General features: G+C 36.5%; 1 protein-coding gene across 1 annotated transcript in view; it reads right to left on the reverse strand.

Annotated features, from left to right (window-relative positions):
• Nucleotides 1–408: 408 nt before the first annotated feature.
• SLC17A6 (solute carrier family 17 member 6) overlaps nucleotides 409–22,498 on the reverse strand; it is a gene marked incomplete at both ends in the record, with an annotated part of 31,871 nt that continues 9,781 nt past the window's right edge. The window contains 9 exons of the mRNA XM_080345225.1: nucleotides 409–741; nucleotides 1,099–1,226; nucleotides 2,630–2,740; nucleotides 3,463–3,595; nucleotides 5,575–5,724; nucleotides 7,628–7,770; nucleotides 8,685–8,771; nucleotides 8,862–8,949; nucleotides 10,653–10,767. Coding sequence (XP_080201351.1) covers nucleotides 409–741; nucleotides 1,099–1,226; nucleotides 2,630–2,740; nucleotides 3,463–3,595; nucleotides 5,575–5,724; nucleotides 7,628–7,770; nucleotides 8,685–8,771; nucleotides 8,862–8,949; nucleotides 10,653–10,767 — 1,288 coding nt within the window. The remainder of the gene's footprint in view (nucleotides 742–1,098; nucleotides 1,227–2,629; nucleotides 2,741–3,462; nucleotides 3,596–5,574; nucleotides 5,725–7,627; nucleotides 7,771–8,684; nucleotides 8,772–8,861; nucleotides 8,950–10,652; nucleotides 10,768–22,498) is intronic.

The raw sequence follows: 22,498 nt of genomic DNA on the forward strand, positions 1-22,498 counted from the left end.
TTAACACAATCTCTTTCAATACAGTGTAACAAATATATAAGTGCATTTTTAATGATCAAGTAATTTTGGCTTTCTAAAAAGAGCATTAGATGTGCCAACTTGATTGCTTAGTTGTGCTTTAATCCTTAGTTATGAGTTTTAGCTCTTGTATACTGTAAGTATCTAATTGCCTCTATAGTTTTGACCAGTAAACCCTTAAAACTCTAATGTTTATAGAACAAATATAACCTAATGAAAGTGATGACATGTCACAACTCATACAGATTGCACTTTGATGTATTTTTTTTTACAGTAAGACCTTCCTGTTTGATATGTGTTTACGTTTATACCACATCTTATTTCTGTGTGCAAACAATCACAATGAATTTAATCACAAACACTACAAAATATACCCAATATTTAGGTTTGTTATGAATAATCTCCTTCCTTGTAGTTGTATGAGTCTTGTACTTCCTCTTGTACAAATTCCTCTTTTTTCTCCCAACCAGTAGGCCAGCCACCGTTGACCTGGGTTGTAGCACCATAAGACTTGGTGGTACCATAATTTACATAATTCTGAGTAATGTCCCCTGTCTCTTCAGCAAGTTCATCTTCGTGAATAAAGCCACATTTCTCTTCGCTTGTCTGTTCAGGGTCTGCCCAGGGTTGTTTCTCTCCTGAAGCAAATATGCCATAGAAGATAACACCTCCATAGTGAACTAAAGCCGCAATGAGGAAGACGTACTGCCACTCTTCACGTGTCTGTAAAGAAGAGATTTGCTAAATCAGACTAGTGCAGAGACTCATCTAGCTCTTCTAAGCTGAAATATTTAAATTAGGGATTGAGGTTGTGACAGCATGGCTGAAACATTTAAGTGTACAGTTTGCAATTATTTATATTCATCTTTATTTGAAATATCACGCTTTGTTAGCCTACAAAAGCATTGATCTTATGAGCATATAGTGAACCACGTTTCAAATTTGCGAGTTCCTGGATGCTATTCCCTGCAGGTCCCAGTCTCTAATAGGAACATCCTGGCAAATTGTACTATGGAAAGGTCTTTTTCTTGAAACCAATAGTATTAAACTGGAAGATTTTTAAACTCTATTGCTATTTACCTTGTTCTTTGTCATGGCTCCGACAATTATAGGGCAAACCATTCCAGACAAGGTCCCGACTCCATTAGAAATGCCCATTAAGATGCTGGCGTACCTTGGGGCAATGTCTAAATGGTTGACATTGAATCCTGTAATACAAAGGTCAGCAAACATTTATACCAAAAGCAGAGCATTACTTCAGTTCTGAAAAGTAATGCTGTCACCCGACAATTTTACTATGACATTTTGGGGCTGTTTAATTGCATTTCTTTTTCTCTAAAAGGCTTATAATTCCTAGAGAGACTCTGGGATTTCATTTGCTTTTAAAAATATCTTATAAAAGGATATCAAATGTATTATCTTCACAAAATTGCAGTTAAAAGAAGAAAATCCCAGCAGTCACTGTGTGGACTAGAGAACCCAGAAGATATTTAGGCAGGGAGAAAGTTCATATTTCACAGTCTCATTCATGGCCACTTTATGCTGTAAATAACATTTTGTTTCTTCTTCCAACTTGTACCATTTTCCTTCCCTATTGCCTACATTTTTCTTTTTGTCACACAGACCAGCAGAAGGGAGTTTCCTTCTGTTCTTGAGTGGCAAAATAAAAGGAGTAAAAAGATAGTATCTATAAAAGAGCTATGAATTATTTGTATATATATATATTTGTTTGTTCTCTTGCTTTTCCTGCAGCTTAATTCTGTTGAAATCCATGCAGTAACTATTAAATAATCTTAGAAAAAAAACCACATGCTTCACTGAAGTGACAGAACTCGTGCCCAAAATAAGCATTTAAGTGAAAACAGAAACCAAATCTTTGGATACAGAAAGATAATAAAAGGCAAAGATGGACAGTATGATATGGAAAACTGTTAGGGTACAAAATAGGCATGATACCTTGTAGAACATGTGAGATTAAGGACAGATTTGATTAAGGAGAGTTGAGATGTTTGGCACAAAAGACAAGAGAGCCTGTTTTAGACATAAGGAACCAGCATGGGAGAGGATGCGAAAATCACAGCGGGAAACAGGAGAAAGGCACGTGATTTGTGTTTGGGAAAGGCAAAGGGGTGATGTGTCAGCAGGAAAGTGAAGAGCTGAACGTTAATTCAGAAAGAAATTGCTAGTAATTAGGTCCCAAAATAATAATAATAAAAACATACAACACTAACAAAGCATTAATTAGTGTACACTGCGGAATAAAATAGTAAAAAGCTTATGTTTAAACAAAGGTGTGCAAATTTAGGTATCATCGTATAACATCAGGCCACTTGTGTTATATGTTTCATTTCAAGAAAAATCTATGGTGTACCTTAGCACCTCACTGAAAAGAAAGTCTAGTTTGATGCAATGAGTATGGAAAAGATTTAAGTATTTGAACAAAAATAATCTGATATAGAAGTTGTGGTACCAATTGTACTTTGTAATGATCATAAATAATGTAATTTGGAACTCTGGGGTTTGTTTAGATTACTATTAATAAATAAAAACTAGATGAGGTGTCCTATCCTTAAAATAAAATAATTCACTAATAACAATAACATAAACTTACCAGATATGGCAAATCCACTAAAGCCTACAGCAAGCACTAAGAAGGAAATAGCCACTCCTTTACTGTGAGAATACCCCACCACCAGAAGAAGAGTTGCTTCCATCCCAAAACCTGGCGAAATCATAAAGAAAACCAGGCATCAGATTTAATTCCCTCTCAAATACAGCAGGCCTTAGGATATGGCAATATTTCATAGGGAGACAGAGGCAAAACATTATCTCGGAATGGAATATAATCAAGTATTTATTTCATTCCTAAACAACACACGTTCTCACTATTTCAAATAATCCTTATTTTATTATTTGTATGCTAATTTATTGGTACTTCCTGCCAGTTTTAAGAGGAAAATAAATACTTGTGATTGGGTTAGGTCATTTCAACCCTAATGGGAATATACACTGAAACCGCTTATGAATTTTGCAGCCCTTATCACAACCAGGACTCAGCTCGTGTGACTTTAACCTCTCCAAGTCAGATACGTCACCTCAGGTGCTTGTCTGGGCTCTCTCGGTGCAGATGGTGTTTAAATGAGGAGCTGAGATTCAGTAAATAGCTAAGAGAAGGCAAATTTAACATTTCAAGTGCTTTTTCAAATGCCAAACATCTGTATTGAAACTGGGAATAGGAACGACTTTGATTTAGTAACCACATCACTAATATATAAAAAACGCACAAAGGATTGATACATACATGCATAAACCAACACAGTTTGTCTGGTTACTGTGCACAATATATATCAAGTATAAATATATACAGTGTATATATTTGTCCATATAGACTATTTGGATGTTGAATCTGTATAAGAAGCTTTTAAATAAAATTGGAAGACTTACCTCCACAGTTCATGATCTTTCTCACAGTAGTGGTTGAAAGAATCTGCTTGCTTCTTAAAAAGTCTGCAATTTGTCCCCCAATAGGAACAATAATTGTCATCACTAAATGCGGCACAGCAGACAAGATACCCACCTAAAATAATCATTCAAATTAGCAGAGTATAAACCATAAGAAAATATTGATAATTCATTTTCTGACGCATTCAGCAACTAATTAATTGTTTCTCTTCAATTTCAAGCTATGTGCTGAACCTGAAAGTCTTGTCTTGGTTTATTAAAAACTGGTGATCTTAAGTTGACATTGTATTTTACAAAGCACAGCCAGAGTTTTTAAGAATCTCTGATGCCATGACACTTCTTATTTATAGATGGTTTTTACACATCATATTTAAGCTAATGGATATTTTTCCCCTGACTTATAGCCCCTCTACCATTTCTTTTCAGAAAACCTATGATCAAATGTGTTGAGCTGAATTGCTACATGTCTGTTGGTGATGTGTCCGGCATAGCATTGCTCAGCAAACCCAACGTGTCCAGACAGACTCCCTGTTGATCATCCTCATGTACACAATGGCCACTTGCCTTTGATTTCTGACTGTCCCTCAAGCTTCAAATTTCACATGGGCAAAAGAAATGTCTGAGAAACTCTTGTACATAGTGAAAGGTGACACACTATATATCCACTGACAATATTCCAAATGCTATACATACAAGTAAAGACGTAGTAATCTTGTGATGACTGTCCCAATTATAATAATAGATTTGAAAACCATTTCTTCAAAGTGGGAGAGGGTATCTTTGAGCGTGGCATAAACTGCCACCTGCATGCTCCTGTCAACAGAACTGCCTTGCAGATAGCTTGCTTCAGTACATGAAAGACATTCTGTTCTAACAGGGAATTTTGATTATTGTCTATATCTGAAAAAGTGCTGAAGCACAGGGTTTTTTGCATAATTCCTGTCTGAGTAGTGGATCTGATGTCTGACTCGAGTTACATCAGCGTGCGGAGCACAGTCCATGAGAACAAAAAGAAAACAAGTTTTCCCTACTCTTCAATTAATGTCATGAAATTGTTCTTTTTGCTGCAGTTTATACATGTGGCAAGTATGCTGTGACAAATAGTTTTGTGTTAATAGATGTTTCTCCCTATAAGCCAGAAGTTAACTACGAGGAAACCATGGTATTGCAGTTACCACTTTGAGGTGTTCCTGACTAAATAGTAACAATTCATTTATGAGCATCCACATCCATAGCAGGTGAAAACTTTGCTGTCTTTGTTTATGAAGCTCCTCATTTCTTTGAATACACTCTAAGAAAAATCTTCTGGAGCAAAATGACCAGATTAATTCTACAGGATATGACCATTCTTATCGTGTGCATAACAATGATGTTTCAAGCATAGCAAAGCTTCTTGAAATAACTCCAGCTAAAGATGGAAGCCCATCTTTAAATGCAGGATGGCATTACAGAATTTTGACCACACTCCATAATGCAGCAACATTTTGGAAGCCACTCATCTAATTGTCACTTACACCGCAATTTAGGGTGACAATACCTCATAGAACAATCTCAAAAGAACAAAGGTCTCTCAAAAGCACAAGCCCCCATCACATTCACAAGAAGGAAATCTGTATTAGCAGAAAGCTTGCTACACACCATGAAGGTGTATTTGTGTGTATTCATATTTACATTACAGGTCTGATCCAAAATTCCTATGCATTATGTGGAAGTTTAGATCATACTTATGTCTCATATTTTGCTTCTTAAGTGCAGCGGCAGTAGTTCTCACCACATTATAAGAGGAATATATTAATAGAAAGATGATGAAAATGTACTATCCTTCCTAAAACCAGGTGGTCCTGCTTGGCAAAGTGCACCTGGAAAAACAGAACTGTCTGTCGATGATTTCTTCACAACTTTGTTGGGATCCTGTATCCCCTGGGGTGTCAGGGACAGAGGTGTAATGAATTTCTTGATACCTTTAAGATTTAAGACTTGTAAACCCATGATAAACACACAGAACCCTTTTCTTTCCTTCTCTTAATAAATACCACAAATGTAGCTCTGATATGTACTTAGCTAAGAGAAAAGTTTTCCGTTATTTTTACATACCTTGCTTATTTCAAATCCAAACACTTCCTCAAAATAAGCAGGCTGGCTGATAAGCAGCAAGTAAAAAGTCCAGCTTCTGCAGAAGTTTGCAACAATTATTGCATAGACTGGCATAGATGTAAAAAATTTTCTCCATGGAGTTTTGTATTTCTGAAACACAAGTTATCTCCAATTATCATAAAGTACATTAACTTCAATTATAAATTACATGCAGCCACATTTGGATGGACAAGCTAAATTACTGCAAAATTCACAAGTGGAGAAACTCAGTGATACTCAGCTGTATCACAACACTCACGTACAAGTGCCATTATCTCATCATGTAAGCATGAACATACTAAGTCCAAAATAATAGTGTGTCTGTAAAAGACAATGCTGCTGTATCTAAGGCAAGAGTCAGATTTTACACCATAAGTGCACTGTTTCATCCAGATTTGTTTTAAATGTATATTTTAGCATTTCAACCTTAATCCAGGCATTCTGAATATATATATATATATATATATATATATTTTTATCAAGCCTCAGCTGAAACTGCTTGGTCAATATATTTTTTGTTTGGTCTCTTGTATTTTTAAAATCAATTGCATAATGAAAGAAAAAAGAACCCATAACAGATGGAGAGAACTCCAGCCCTGCTGAGTCGCAGCACCTCTCCATGAACCCAGTGCTCTGCCCGTCTGTGTTGATCCAAATGCAGGATCCAGACCCAGATGAGTGTTTAAAAATCAATTCAGCAAGGTTCCAAGATGAATTTGGTCTATTGTGACTTGAATATTGTCTCTTCTTTCAAGAAAACAAGCCAATAGATAGATATATGTAATAACTTGTATACTTATTAAATTACACGTAAGTGACAGCTAAGGATTAAGAGGGTCTTAATTACTGAGAAGCCAGCCAGAAAAGATAACTTGATACTATGGGAAGAAACTAATCACTTCCAAAAAATATTTAGTTAAAAAGCAAGAACAAAAACTACACAGAAAATGTCCAGCCCCAGTTAGAATTATATGGACATTCTTTGAAATATGTCATTTCACATAAGGCTTTCAAAGGTGGTTACAGGTATAAGAAAGCATGAACACTGTTATCGCTATTGAATATCAACACAAACACTACCTCAAGAACACCTAAAAATGTCAGTTGTTGAAGGAATCATTCTGCAGTATTTCCAGTTCCCTATTTAATCTGAATCAAAGTTTTTTACTAAGTGAAAAATAGGGTTTTTTATTGAGCTCAGTCAAGAACCTGAATTAGAAAACACAATGAAGAGTGGTAGTGAGGGTCAATGGAGAAAAGATATTCGTGTTCTTGAGTTAGTAAACATGGTGATAGTCCCTTTAAATTATTTCAGTAGTTAGAGAAATAAAATTATGATTTAGTATGATAAGATTATTAAGTGCCTAGAAAATTCTCTGAAATCAGCTGGTTTTTTTAGTCCTTGAGAACTAACCCAGTACAGAACTAAGTCAGGTTGTGAGAGGTTCATAGCATGTTTCTAGGAAAATTACCACGATAATGAGGAACGTTCTTATGGCTCTCCTAGTATGCTCTATTGCAACCTCCGGTCTTTCTTGCAAATGAAACATAGAATGGAATTTACTTTTCTTAAGACCTCAAGAGACACTGAGTAGTGTTTTAATTCCAGTTTACTTTTAGGAAGAGGAAAACCTTCCGGAAGGGATTATATAGGAAAAAAATAAACCACTTGAACTCAAGGTGGTGTGAAAGTCTCGATCAAATGTGGCTGCAGGTTGGGATTTTGTTATACTTTGGAGTACAAAAAGGAAAAGAAAAAGAGGCATAAATTCCATGAGTGATCTACTAGAACTGGGACCTGTATTCTCCTCTTGTACAAGTGATATTCACCCAGAAACCCATCAGCAGATTTCAGATCTCCCCACCCCAAAAAGATGCAAATGTTTGAAACACACTTTTCTATCTTAAAGAAGGGTGTTTGATTTGTTGTTGTTGTTGCTGCCATTGGTTCTATTTGGGGTTTTTGTTTTTTACTTCTATCTCATAGGAAACAAGGTGTGAGCAATATTCTTACTTCCATTGCACCTAGGAGGTTGGCACTCTCTCCAATGCTTTCTTCTATGTATCTCCTTTCTTCATCTGTGATCGTAGGATGCTTTGCAGGACTCTCATATGAAACCAAAAGCCAAAACATGTACCAGACTATACCAAAGCTCCCTTTAGAATGGAAAGAAAGACTTTAAAAAGATGTACAGTAAAGCAGCAAACAAGGAGAAAGGTCTGTGAATAATGATAACAAATGTAAATGGCAATTGTTGTTACTGATTCCCTATTGAGTCATTCTAACAGGGAGCTGGATCCCGCAAACAGTATCTGTGCAAAATGCACAGAGAGCTGGACCACAGTGAAGTCATCTTTGCTTCATTTACAGAATGATTTCACTGTAAGTGAATATTCACTGGTATTTCAATATCAGTTTGTACAATGCAATGCAACAAAACAGCTTCCATTTCATTCCACCCGACTGTAAATTAAATTCTATTCTGCCTTAAGCCACTGTTGTTTGATTGCTGAACTAACTTTTTTACCAGCAAAATACAAGATTGAGACATTGTTTTAAACATAGCAACGCACTTCCTGAGTAGTTTATTAAATTTCTAGAAGATATTCCCGTGACTGACATCAAGTTTACACCTCAGAATGAACTCCTTTGGGCCCTTCTTTTCCATCAGCGTAAGCTAAGGTAGCAAAACAAGTGTGAATAAAGTCATATAGGTCTTCAGATAAAAGTCAGGACATCTTAGGTACTCTAAATTTATAGTTGTATAAATAAAATGGCAATGTTACATGATCTGAGATTTTGTAGATTTGCATGGCAGTTTGCACTACTTGTATTAGAAGTGATGAAGGTTTCACCATGAACTGGTTTCTCTTCTTTTTTATTAATGTTGCTTTCCTACGCTCTCTCCTTTAAATTCTGTTCTTTCATTGTCCTTTTCTCTGGACTGTATTTTTAGCTTTATAGACCCATGTGTCTCTTTTTTTTGGCCTCTTAGTAGTAGCTTTTACATTTTTAGAAAGGATAGAGCAGGGTCGTACAACATCGGATTGAGACGAGCAGAAACGCGTACCGTACACGTAGAACACAGAAGACCACCCAGTATATTGCACTAGAATCCCAGCTAAAGGCATCGCAATCACAGCTCCTGCATAGGAACCTACAAAACAAGACAAAAGGTGAAAAAAATCAGTCTCGAAATACTTTCACGGTACAAATAAAAGAAAGGCAAAAATAGAAAGTGACTTACCACAAAAGGACGTGGTTGCTAACCTACTTCTTTCTAATGGGGGGGCCCACTTGCTCCAAATACCGTGACAGGCAGGGTAGGTGACCCCCTGGGGAAGGGGTGCCACAAGTTAGCTAATGCCGATCAAGCACTCAGTTCATTGTCTTTGCATGAATTTTTGGTTTGTTTTAATTGCTACAAACAAGAAGTTGAGAATGCTTTGCATTTCTAAAGTCTGAGCACAGCCATAGAAAAACTTCAGTCTCTGTTAAAGTCAAAATAGGTTTTGTATATCACTCCAGATCATTAAAGGCGCCTGATGAAACAGATATAAAACATAATTATTTCCTTTGGTACCCCTTCCCCCTTCCAGGAAAGAATTGTGAAGAATTAAAAAGAAAGAATCTTAATGCACAAGTACCAGAATCAAAGGAAAGTTGAAACCACAGACCTTCTGGAGTCTTTCTAATGCTGGGCTCATTTTTCCAACCCTCAGTTTTGGCGACCATCCACCATTTTTTGATCTAACATTTAAAGCATAATTCAGGAAATAGAGATTACTGTTCCACTGTTCTAAAACTAGAAAACAAGATCAATAAGAGCTTAAAAATACAATAGTAAGAGAGAAGTTTTTCACTATCTTTGTCTTCCATGAACCTTCTTGAGCACTTAAAGTAAATAATTGAAAGATGTTAGTTGGTTTGATTTTAAACCACTTACTTTTTAGGTCTATTTTCAAATCCATCTTCTATCTTTGGTAATAAATAAACTAATAAAAAAATAAAATCCTGCTTAAGAATGATTACGATGTATGTATAGTTATATAGTCACTTTTCTCTCAATCTGATGGTTTGTTTCCTATGCAAAAAGTAGAAAATAATACTAACATTTTGGATTAATCTCAATATGAAAAAAGGTTGTAGAATACTTTCTTCTGTTTTGAAAGAAGATCCTGTAACCAATTTCATCTTCACTTCAGTTTCTCTGACAATTTTTTTAAGCAACATAAAGATGGAACCTTAAGGTTGTCATAATTTACTGTAAAAATTCTTCAACAGTCCCGTTTGAGATGTTTTGCATTCACAATTCCCTTGGACAGCATCACAGAAATGAGCGGGTCTAAAATAACTGCTTTATTTTGTAATTACCCAGTTGCTTCTGTTCGGTTTGCAGCTGAGCACACCTCTGTACACCCAGATCACTCTTCAGGAATGGATCCCTTTTTCTACACATATACTTTAGGAATTGGATTGTCAGTTCCCTAACTTGCAGACACATTCTGCATCCTCTTTTAGAGTCTTTTTACACAATAAAGTACATGAGTTAAAATCAGCTCATGCAACAGAAGCGTGTAGAACCGGTGATCACAGTCCCCAAAATCTGTCTGTCAGTAAAGAAACAAATTTAGAAGGCAGGCTCAAGTTTTTTCTCTTTTAAGTTATGGTAAATCTCCCATTCATTCCAACAAGAGCATGCTCAGGGCCTATGACAGAAGCTTAATTCTTCATTGTAGGTTTAATCTGAGGCTGGAAAGCAAATAACTGTTGAGAATATCAACAGTGTAAACTCTACGCAGTGAAACTCTGTGTTAAATACTTATCTCACTGGCTTCTTAGCAAGAGAAAACTTCACTGTGTAATTGTATAGAGGAAGGAAAAGCAAATATCTGTAATTCATACATTGAAACCCATCACGCTGAAAACCACTAATAACCTAAAAGCAATTTTTCTTTTCCCTCAAAAGTTGCAATTGCTAGCTAAAAGCTTACAAACAGCTATCACATTTACTGCTGAGTTGATGTTTTTTCCGTACCTCTACAAGGCCCTGCAAGATCCTCACGAAGATGACGCACCCGTAGTGCACCCTGGCTGCAGACGGGATTAACATGTTGAGGGAGGATGTCAGCAGGATGGCAGCACCAAATACTCTGCAAAGGGAGAAAATAAATTAAATTTAAAAGAAAAAAAAAAAAGTAAAGGAAGTACCTTCAGTATTGTTCCAATTTACCCCACATATGTTCACATATCAGTATAGATGTATTTAAACATATGTTCTTTATGTAGGGAATATAGTACCTGCTGGACTGCATTAGAATCTACTTCCATCTAGTGTAATAACTTGTCTAATGAGACACAGACCAAACAACTCTTTAGCATAATTTCCTAAGGAAATACGTCTTGTGCACTCACGGGTAGAGATCTTATTCTGCCTATACGTCCCCACTCTTTCCTGTGGTTTATTTCCACATCTATTGCAACTGAATCTGATCGAATTCTCTGCCCTCTACAGAAATCAGAAATTAGGTCTCCAAATGGTTTACTAAATCAGGTGGCCCAGTAAAAGAGAGATTCTTGTTAGTGCTTTAAATGTAAGAAAGTGGCACTGTGGTTTCACTACTTATAAAGCAGAAGAGACTCCACTTTTGTAAATGCCAAAGCAGCAGGAAGGATTTCAAACAGAGCTGGGATTTTCTTCGATGCAAGAATTAACCAATCTGGAAACACATATCCATAGAAACCAGATCATTCTTTCTGCTGTTTTTTCAGAGGCTACTCATTGAATGTTGCTGATTTTGATTCCAACAGCATCCCAGGAATTGCTTCAAATAAAGCACATTACAAGGTCTGAATAAATGTGTGAAGTGATGACTCGTTTTCAAAATTCCATTACTTAGACTGAATTTTTATTTGATTCAGTTAATATCTGACCCTTGTAGGGTTAAGCTTTTTCTCCAGTATTATTATATCATTTTTTTAGTGTTCATTCATTCCTTAATTGTGGAAATAATCCTTTTCCCCTGCATCTTCCTTTCAGTGAAACTATGCAAAGGGATGAAGCCAGTAGCAATGACTGGCCACTTTCTTTATACAAAACTATGTAATACTAAGATAAATCCAGGCGATGTCTTAACATATGACATCACAATATCTGATATGGAACTGATGTGACAGAAACCTTTAATCTCAGCATGTGTTCTTCAGAAACTGGTTCAGTGCCATAAGTTAGTGAGAAACAGACCTTGGGCTGAAGAATCAGCATTAAGTTTCAAGATGAAAATTCTCCTCATAGACATCTACATTTCACAATCTCTATTTAGAATTACAGCCTGATATGAATCTTTAAATAGCAAACTGAGTATACTCCACTTTTATTTGACAAATATTAAAGGGCAGCAGAAGAAAGGTTCTTGGCATGGTAAGGAAGCTTTATTAAATAGCTCTCAATCTGGTCTCCTCATTGTGTTCCCTGTGATCCTCACCTCGTGTTAAACAAGATCTAGCTGGCTGTGCAGCACATTTCTGGCTTTGTTTGGCAGCATATTCAATACATTTACTGGGACTGATGGGTGCATGTGTTTGTGTTGTACCGTGTGAACTATTTTGGCCTGAATTCTGTCTTTACTATTAATTTCTTTATGTGGAAGTTTCTACTCCAAACATACATGTGGTTCATTTCCTTATGATTTAATACCCCCATATGTTCACATAAACTACAATGGTGTCTAGCTTTTCATTTGCCTTTTCTCTTTATTTATTAATGAGAAGAGTTTGGGACTAATAGGAGATTTGCTTGTGGTTTTTACAAAGGCTTTTAAAAAGTTCAGTGTTCCTGTTAACAATTTTTGAAGAGCAATAGACTGTAACTGTTCTAAAGGTTTCTCAGGAAAAATCCTTATTTGCTTGTAAGCAGGAAAAAAGGACTATTTGGTTTGTGGCCTTTCTTGTTTCTTTTCTGAATAGTCATTTAACTAGATGCCTAACGCAGCAATATGGTTTAAATTTGTGATTGTGTACAGATTTGCTGGTGCAGATTTTTAACTAATGTGAATCAGTGCAACTCCTTCTAAATCACGATTCACAGAATCACAGAATCGACTGGGTTGGAAAAGACCTCAGGGATCATCAAGTCCAACCCTTGGTCCAACTCCAGTCCATTGACTAGATCATGGCACTAAGTGCCATGTCCAATCTCAGTTTAAAAACCTCCAGGGCCGGTGAGTCCAGCACCTCCCTGGGCAGCCATTCCAATGCCTGACCACTCTCTCTGCAAATAATTTCTTCCTAATATCCAGCCTAAATCTCCCCTGGCAGAGTTGAAGCCCATGCCCCCTTGTCCTATTGCTGACTGCCTGGGAGAAGAGACCAATCCCCACCTGGCTAGAACTGCCCTTCAGGTAGTTGTAGGGAGTGTTGAAGTCACCTCTAAGCCTCTTCTTCTCCAGACTAAACAAGCCCAACTCCCTCAGCCTCTCCCCATAGGTCTTGTGTTCAAGTCCCTTCACCAGTCTTGTTGCTCTGTTAAAATCATTCCTGTTAAAATCATGCTAAGATAGAACATTAAAAAATGCTGTCCCTTTCTAAGGATGATATTTGCAAAGTTGTTAGAGTATTCAACTATTTTTTCAAGGAAATTTACTCTAGTTTCTCAGTTCTGTGTCTGAAATCAGCTTCTGTTGACCACAACTAAAAGTTGTGTTTCCCAGAATTGCCTTTGTTCTCATGTTCACTGAAGAGAAGTTGTTTCTTTCAATCTGTTCCTTCTAGAAGAGAAAGGCAAATGTAATTTAAGGAATAATCACAGACATGCATCTTCTAAATTAAAATCTTGCCTGCATTTAGCCACAAAACTAACAACGAATATTTAGTTACAGTGAGGAGCAGATAATGAAATAATTGCACAATGTCACTTGTAAGTCAATTGTCTCAGAACTGTGCTCTGTTGGAACAGCCTTCTCAAAAACAAATCAATTTTTCCCCAAAAAAAATCTATGAAATTAAGGGTAGAATACATTAAATTATGAGTCTTGTCAGAAATGGCTTTTTCATCCGTTTCCTTGAATGCATATTAAAAGCAGTACTGTGAATTTAGTACATAACTATTTTAGTGAATTAGTTTCCTCTTTGACTTAGTCAAGAGTAAATTCATCTTCCTACATTTGCTTTGCATGTCTCAGACACATCCATAAATATATTCAGTATTTATCCTTTGCACTCTTTTGTCTTGCTACATTTATTTCACCTCCATAAATACTAAATTCTTCCTAAAAGAGTATTATGATATAGTTCTGATTTTTGTACATACTGTTTTATTGTTTTAAATATCTCAACTAACTATATTTATTATGATTTAGATCAAATAAGAATTATTTTCAGCTACAATAAATTTTAATATATTTTAATGCTTCTCACATTCTAATATATTTAATTGAGAAATGGAGCATTCCAATTGTTCCTAAGGCATTTACATCAAACCTCAAATTTGTGTTCTTTTTTTTTGCTTATCTTTTTGTTATGTTTATCAAGCTAGTGATTTTATGGCCTGTTATAGTCTTTAGTTTCATTTCTGCTTCTCAGACAGTTCTCATTTGCTTGATTTTGCTGCAATGGCTACTCCAAATATGGGTTAGAAACCATGTTTGTCTTCGGGATCCTCATGTTTCCATGACAAATTGAGAGTATGTGCATTTCCATAGTTGTATTTATTGCAGTTGAAATGGATTATATTCGTTCTTAAACAGACATGGCTCTTTGTTTAAAATGAGACTTTTGGCCTATTTAGGAGTGTTCATTCCTATCCCACAGACCACTGCATTTTTTAGACATGTATCTGTTTGTCCTCTTGATATCCTGATATCATTTTGAAGGATACCTTATGGGATATGGAGACTTAAAGCTGAGTGCCCTGTGGGGCATGTCTTCAGCCATCCCTCCCCTGGTGGCATGGGCTGGTGGAGAAGACTTTCTACCTTCCACTCCAACACCACTGGAATTCACGTCTCTCATGGACTGAGCCAGGCCTTGCTGCCCCTTGGGTTGAGCTCAGCCTAAGAATTTCATGTAGCTATGCTGTTGAATTTTGATTCAGATTTGTACCTGAAAATCCATTTCATGCTTTTCATATTTTAATGGAATGGCAGAAATGAAGAGCTTTATGAGATTGAAGGTAAACTCTGGGGAAACTACAATATGCCACAGCAACAGCACAGGAGAGACCAATGGCATTGCCTTCACTCTTGAACCTGACTTTAGGAGGGAATTAAAACACCCTGACATGCCTTCAGCTTGGGGGAAAATTCCTTTCTGACCCTGAATCAGCAACTGTGTAACTATATCTAAGAGAAAATAACTGCATGCAGAAGAAGATAAATGAATAAATACAGTAGTAATATCAAGGAGAGGAGAAAAAAAAGGTACATCCTGGTCCTCATAAGTGGCCAGAAGAAGCCCTGAAACAAACAATTATGCTTTAGTTATCTATTTCTATTTCTAGACTTGGTAGACTCAGTCCCAAAAGTCAGAATCTAACATTGATCTCCAGTGTTTTACTGACATTGGCATTATATGAAGGTCACAAGCTGTGACTTACTCCTCCTGTAATACAAGTAGTAATAATAGCAAAATCGTATTTGACTAAGAGACATTTGGGATGGGAGCAGAGGAAGGAAATGACTCTGACAATTCAGGAAAAATGCTTAGAATGGAACGAGGTTGCGGGGGAATTAATCTTGTTGGATTTCAAGTCAATCGGCTCATTTTTTCTCTTTAGGGACAAACTAAAGAGAAAGCAGTGTATTTCTTTTCATCCCTGGATTTCCAATCTCTGCATTTGTGCAGCCCCACTATTCTCATCTACCTTTTCCAAGCAATTCACATGACATGAGCATTCTGCATGGAAGGGCGTTAGAGGTATCGTCACTGGGCTGGAAGAAGTACCAGCTCAAAAAGTGAGCTGAGCACAGTGGTTGCACAGATGCATCCCAACTGCTGAATGTCTGGGTGACATATAGGGTTATATATATTATACCTGAAAGGAAGGGGTCCCAGTTGGAAGCATCCCTTTACCCCAAGGACTGGGAGTGAAAATTGCAACGATGACTTCAAAAAACTAAAATCCCTTTCATATGTGTGCGGGGAGGAGTCGATTCCTCAGTTATCTGAATCCCGTGTATTTCTATTGATGTCATTTTTAATATAATTTTTAAATTCCACAATTATCTATGTTTCTTTATTTTCTGAATAAAAGATCCAACTTTTTGAAAATTAAACTGTTACAGAAATAAAATAATATATCTGTCCTAAAGCATATGAACTACCTTAACTAAAGTTTCTCCTTTAGAAAGAGACGAAACCGAAGAGTAACTACATATGTTCAAAATAACATTTTTTAAAATACTTCTTTAAAATATAAAATACTGTAGGTTTAAGATGCTCAGATATATGCTGTACTAATCAATTATGAATGTCATTTCATTACACTCCAAAATAATTAAAGAATAATATGTGTTGGTCACTGACAACTACAAAACAAGATTGCAGATATTTTAATGGATTTCTTTCTATGAAGACACAGAAGGTTTCACATCAATCTTCATGACAACCTAAAGAAGTTTTCAGTGGTTTCAATAGAAAATTAATTCAGGACTATAACTGAATAGTTTTCACCTCCAAAAAGCCATCATTTCATGGAAGACATACATGGAATAGGAAAGTTTAATTTTTTTTGTTAGTTTTTGAGGGAATTATGGAGGGGAATGTGGGATGTGAAAGCATGTCACACTGCTACAATAAATGAAAACATTATAAGGTGGTTTATTCTGACTGTAAAAAAAACCTATGGAAAATGTAGCCCATATTCTTTCCTGGGACATACAACCACTGCACTTGACAATTTTACAGTAATACCGATCATATTATAGAGGACATTTTTTTAACTTGGTAAAGTAAATGTATTGAACAAATACTTTATTTGTAAACAAAGATAAAACACTTTTCCTAGTCTTAGATGAGATTCTTCTGTTAGGTAAGGATGGAAACTAAAGAAGAGTGAGAACATGACTTGTCCTTGCAAAGTTTTCCCACCCTAGTCTAAAGATGAGATGAAAATTCCCTCATCAAAAATAAACAAAATTGATTTGTATTCAGGTCAATGAGCTGATTACTGCCATTCTGTTTCCTTTCAGAAAACATATAAAATATGTTGAACCAAGACTTATTTTATCAAACAGATATAAAAGATAAACTGGGTCATGACTATCCTTTGATGTTCTTTCTTGAACAGTGCTTGTTTGGGAGAATCCTAGAGCAGCAGCAGCTCTGGGCAGCTGAACATGTCTCATGCAAAGTGACTTTTTAGACTATTCTGACAGATCAAGATTTCTGAAATGTATTGTTTTTCACTCCAATTTTGCCTTCTATCATTCATCTTTGCCACACCTCCTTCTATAAAAGCTCAACAGTACAACATAGAACCGATTATGTTATTTTTTTACACAATGCAAAGAATTTTTTGTCTAAGAGGAGCTGCAAGGCTGAATGCTGGATTAAATACTTAATTTTTTCAGTAAAACATGATGTGTAGGGAGAAACAGGACAGAAGCTAGCTGGAATGCCTGTAGGCATGCAGCGGTTTTTCAGAATCTTTCCTTCTGCAAACATCGCTAGCACCGACAATTTGTGGTTATCCTTTTTAATTTCTTTTTCTTTGAGCCGTGCAGTGACTGAATAGATGGAAATTTCAGGTGTTTAGCTGCCAGTTAACTCTTACAAAATGCATCTCTGTTCATGTCAGCTGTGATGAGGGCCTGCAAAGACTTTGACACAGAACATGAATGTTTTGAGGACCTGAATATGCTATGGTTTGATCTGTGAGGTTTGAAGATAAATAAATCCCAAAATATTCACAATTCTTTTAGCAAAACAGACCATACAAGGGCTGGATCAAGTGCCAGAGTGAAATACCAGGCAGAGACAAAGTCAATGTCTATCAGCAACCCAAAGTCCCTTTTGCCTTCTGCCATCTCCAAGCCCCACTGACGCCACTGATTCATACAGGTCAAACCAAGACCCTAAATAATTTTCATGCTGCACTTTTCATTACCTGTTCATAGTCTTATTTTTGATGTATTGGTGTTTATTTTATGAAGAACTTGGGCACTGTTGGATGACAGCATCATTGCAATGGATGCTGACTGTAAAAGACTCCTGGGTCATTAAATTCTGATCGTTGCTCTTACCAGCAAGTGCATTGCATCATCCTTTCATAAGCAGATCGAGTTCGGTCTCAGAAGTAATTAGCATTTGCCCTAGTTATTTTGGAGGCCTCTCCAGCTTGTAGGTTACTCCCTACATTCAGTAGATTTCTTGCATCCATGCTCATTTATTTTAGTGGGTTTAATCTCTGCAGTTCACCCCAATAGCAATCCTACCTTCTTTCTTTTTTCATCTCATCTTCTTTGTCCTTCACTCATTTGATCACCCTACCAACCCCCACTCTCTCCCATCAGAATTCAGCTGGGGAATCTCTCAAACCTGCGGTTTCGTTTTACAGCTCATTATATCCATGTACGTCTAGATAAGGCTCTGACTCATCCCTTCTAGCTCATTAGCTTTGGGATCACTTGCTGTTTAAATATGTAACCTGCTAGATCATGTTTCAAACCAAGACCATCTCATTTGAATTACCGTACTGAGTTCCAGGGCTTAGGCTGTGATTCAACTGTCTCTGTTGATTTAGAGATACATAATGCAGTTATAAAAGAAATCATCTGTGTTTTTAACTTTACAATATTTTATGGAGCTGATTGGGAGGATAATTGCTATCTGTTGGACTTCAAAGCTCTCTCTATTCTGCTTTGTTGGGTGTTTTCTGGCATACAGGCCACATGTTACAACTGATTGTATCTAAACTGCTGAGAGTAAAAGTGTGTTCCTTCACAGCAAAGTGATTGGGACATCAGTGGTTTTATGCAACCAACCTAAACATCATTTTGTTTCATGAAATCCAGTGTACATATTTTATTAGGGTGAAGTGTCAAAGCAGGTAGAGAGGATTAAGGAGACCTGTTGGAAAGAGCGCCTGGAAGTAACTGTGCCAGAAGCTACATGGGTTTTATTTCAGAGGATCAGCTTTTTCCACTCTGAAAGAGACCCTGGTCATGAGGTATCACACATGCAGAAGGGATTCATAGAGGCTGATGAACTGGGAGCAAAGTTATTTGATAGTATTGACATATCTACATGATATAATCCCAGTAAATAATATGGAGGGTTTTTTATAAGCCTGGTCTGAAAATGTCTTGTGTAATTTTATGTAAACTCTGTGGTAATTTTTCTACAGATACCAGTTTCAGAGGATTTAGATCAATGGAGGGTGGAATGCAAAAATAAGTCCAAATTTCAGACATTGTCTTACTTTTGTTAGTTATATATGAATAATCAGGATCAAGCTCTGAATTTTTTACATTTAGCCCTGAACAAACTCATCAAGAGTAAATGTAGTTCCCTACTTTCGGTATCTTAAGGCTCACTGCCATTTTAGATCTGAGTAGTTCCAAAAGTCCACATGAACTAGTCAACTGAGAGTAATACAGGTGCTTCTCAGTAATGCAGAAAACAATATTGTAACCAGTACTGTACTTGCTGGAGTTTTGCTTGGAAGCTATAATTTAATACCATTAATAATTCTTTAGTTGCTTTCAATTTATGCAAATGTAGACCCTTACTGACTTCTGAAAATATTCTTTTTCCTTGGCAATATATCGTGACAATTATTTGCATCTTTTTCAGCTGTTCCTCTGTGCATCAGCGGTTACCTCCTTGACCACAAACTGTGAGTAGCCATTCATTTGGAATATTTACATCACCTATTATGTTACCCATTCATCACCTTTGTAACCTAAATAATCCTGATAATACTTCTCTTATCTAGTTATCTGTTTGTATCATGCTGATTACCCTTCTTGGGGCAATTTATATTACTGTTTATATATTTAAAATGGACTAAGTGAAAACAAATCCAGTGTGGAGAGATACTGTTTAGCGATTCTGGGACATATATCATCATTCTGACTTGTTTCTAGTACAGGCTGATTTCCTGATGACTCTGTTGACCCTTTCACTGTAGACACGTGCCTGTGAATTGCCCACTCTGACAGTTTATGGCTTCATAAATGATAGACAGAATGTGGGGCTGTTTTCTGAATCAGGCCTTTAATTTGCATAGAATGGCATAGAGCTACCAAAGTGGGGATTATGCCATGAATATTAGAGTGGTTGACAAACTCAGCTGCCCAGCAAAACTGATGCAATAAGCTACCTTCAATATTAGAGAGGAACACTTATTCCCACCTGCCAGTCCTAGGTTGAGATTCTTCATGAGAGAATCGCTTAAAAATGATCCTCTTTAATAGCAGTCTGTAGCCAGAAGCTGTGGTGTAGCAGCTTTATTTGGCTTTTTGAAAATGTGTTAAAACAGGTTATTTTCATTCATATGTGTACAAGGGAGGAGGGGGATGTGTCTGTGTGCCCTTCATACTAAATCCTATTATAAGCCCTTCATGAAGCATTAATATGTATAAACCGACCTCCCGCCATCTAATCTCGTATAATAAGGGCTCGGATACATTATTAATTTTTGTCACACATCTGAGGCCCCCTTTTATCAACCAAAGCCCCCATCCAAATCCCTTGTTGCATCATTAAATTGTGAAAACAGCTTCATCACTCGTGACAGAAAGATGGAAGGACCCTGAGCCATATGGCAGAGGGAGCAGTGGTACCAGCCACCCGGAGATGTTTCCCCGGTTGCCTTCTTGCGGTGACTGGTGCTTAAGAGACCCTGCAATGCAGTAGGGTGACAAAACCACCTCGGGTTTTTTGTGCAATATTGGCTTCTTTGCCTGGAAACAGATGAACCCAGCACCAGTGCCTGGGATCTGAGCCCAGTTTGATCTGCGGGATTTTGAACTGAAAGGTGGGGTTGCAAATGCAACTTTGGGGGTACTCTCTTGCAGTGCAAGGTCAGTTTATGTCTTCAGAAGTTGGCTCTTGTCTAAGCATCCACAAATCCCCTGGTCATGCTGTGAATTATACATGGTTTGCAAATCAGGAAAACACACAGTATGTCCACCTGCTCAAAGAGAGTGAATAATTTCTCTCTATAAATCATGAAAATGTAAAGATGAAAAATTCTAGAAAACCTTTGGGAATTGTATTTCTAAACCAATACTTTCCCTTACAGTTTTTATGCTTGTTGTCATTAAGGCTGAGTTAGGGAGAAATATTCTGATTTCACTGACATAGCAATGACACGGTTTTGGTGAAAATCTTTGGGGCTCTGAGATGAGATGCACCGACATACTGTTGTCTGAAATTCAGTTTATTCATGCAAATAATCCTATCGGATTACTTGCTGGGAAGAAGGATTTAGCCCTTAATAACAAGATGAATGGCACTTTAAAAATAAAGAAGAATTTGAAGTGAAAGGTTGATTTATATATTTTCATTCGGGTTAGAATGTGACAATGATGATTTAACATAAATGAGAGATAATTGCATTGTAGAGAAATTCAGTATAGTTATGCAATGATGATTCTTCATATGAATAGTGTCCAATTTGCTCTCTAACAGGTAATGAAAAATATGTTGTTATTATAGAATTATAAGGTGACTTTAATTTTTAAACAATTGCCATTTGATTCTGCCCTTTATATTCCTTTGTGTAAGAGATTTCAAAAGTTTGAGTATACACAAATGAAATGGTCACTCAGCTTTGTTTTACCAAAAAAAGTCTGTGATTATTGAAGATCTATTTTTGAAACAGTACTTGGCATGTACAGTCAAAACCTGCATTTCTATTTTATATATATACACCTGTGAATTTGGGAATTAATTCCCTATTCTGTGTAATCTAATAATGATCCATTAATTTCAGAGAATCTTTCCTGATTTACAGTAAGTGCTTAAACTGTTCACTTAGGAAATCAGTGAGAAAATACTGCCACAGCATTTTGGTGATGCTCTTGATAGGGCAAGGGATTTACTATAGAATTCTAGCATGTTTTTTAAAGAATTTTTAAAGAGTATCAGAAATAAAAATATAATGATAATGATATTGAAATGATCCTGTGATGAGGTGGTAAAAACCAGTGCAGTTTCACACCTTTCCAGACACTTGTGACAGCACAGCAGGGCATCTATTCACAGACAGCTGCAGCTTTGCAATAGCATGAATGTGAAATAGGAAATATTCATTTAAATGAAATTATTTTATTTCTAGGTTAAAGACAAACCAAGCGCTTAGTTTTAAGGCCATCTAGTCTGATATTCACTGTGGCATTAACCTTATGTCGCTCTTTATTATCCCTTATATTTTACTTAATTATCCCTGTACAGAAAACATTTGTAGTAGCTAAAACAGAACATCCAACATAGGAATTTAATCCCCAAAGAAGAAGAATCTAGCATATAATTTCTCTGGTTGGACCAGTGGTGACTACTTCTTATTGTTAGTATTTATGGTTTTTAATTTATCTGGCTTTCATTTACTGGCTCATGTTATATCTTCCTTTGGGACTAAACCACACATTTACACCCAGTAATTTTTCCCAGTGGAGTTACATGCATACTTGGCAATCAAATTATGTCCTAGTAATTTTTTTCATATACTGATACACTGAATAGATAGCTCCTGCCACTTCTTCCATTATGTGACATTATATACTATCACCTTTTAAATAAATAAAGATCTCTAAAAAAAACCTTGAATTTTTCAACGCTCATATTAATATGCAAGTTCAGAAATTACCACAACAATTCCAAGTGCCATTGACCTAAATACACTCACTGCACTAAAACCAGAAAAACAAATATCCCAGGCTT

This window comes from Nesoenas mayeri (genome assembly GCF_963082525.1).
Source record: "Nesoenas mayeri genome assembly, chromosome: 5".
Classification (NCBI taxonomy): Eukaryota; Metazoa; Chordata; class Aves; order Columbiformes; family Columbidae; genus Nesoenas; species Nesoenas mayeri.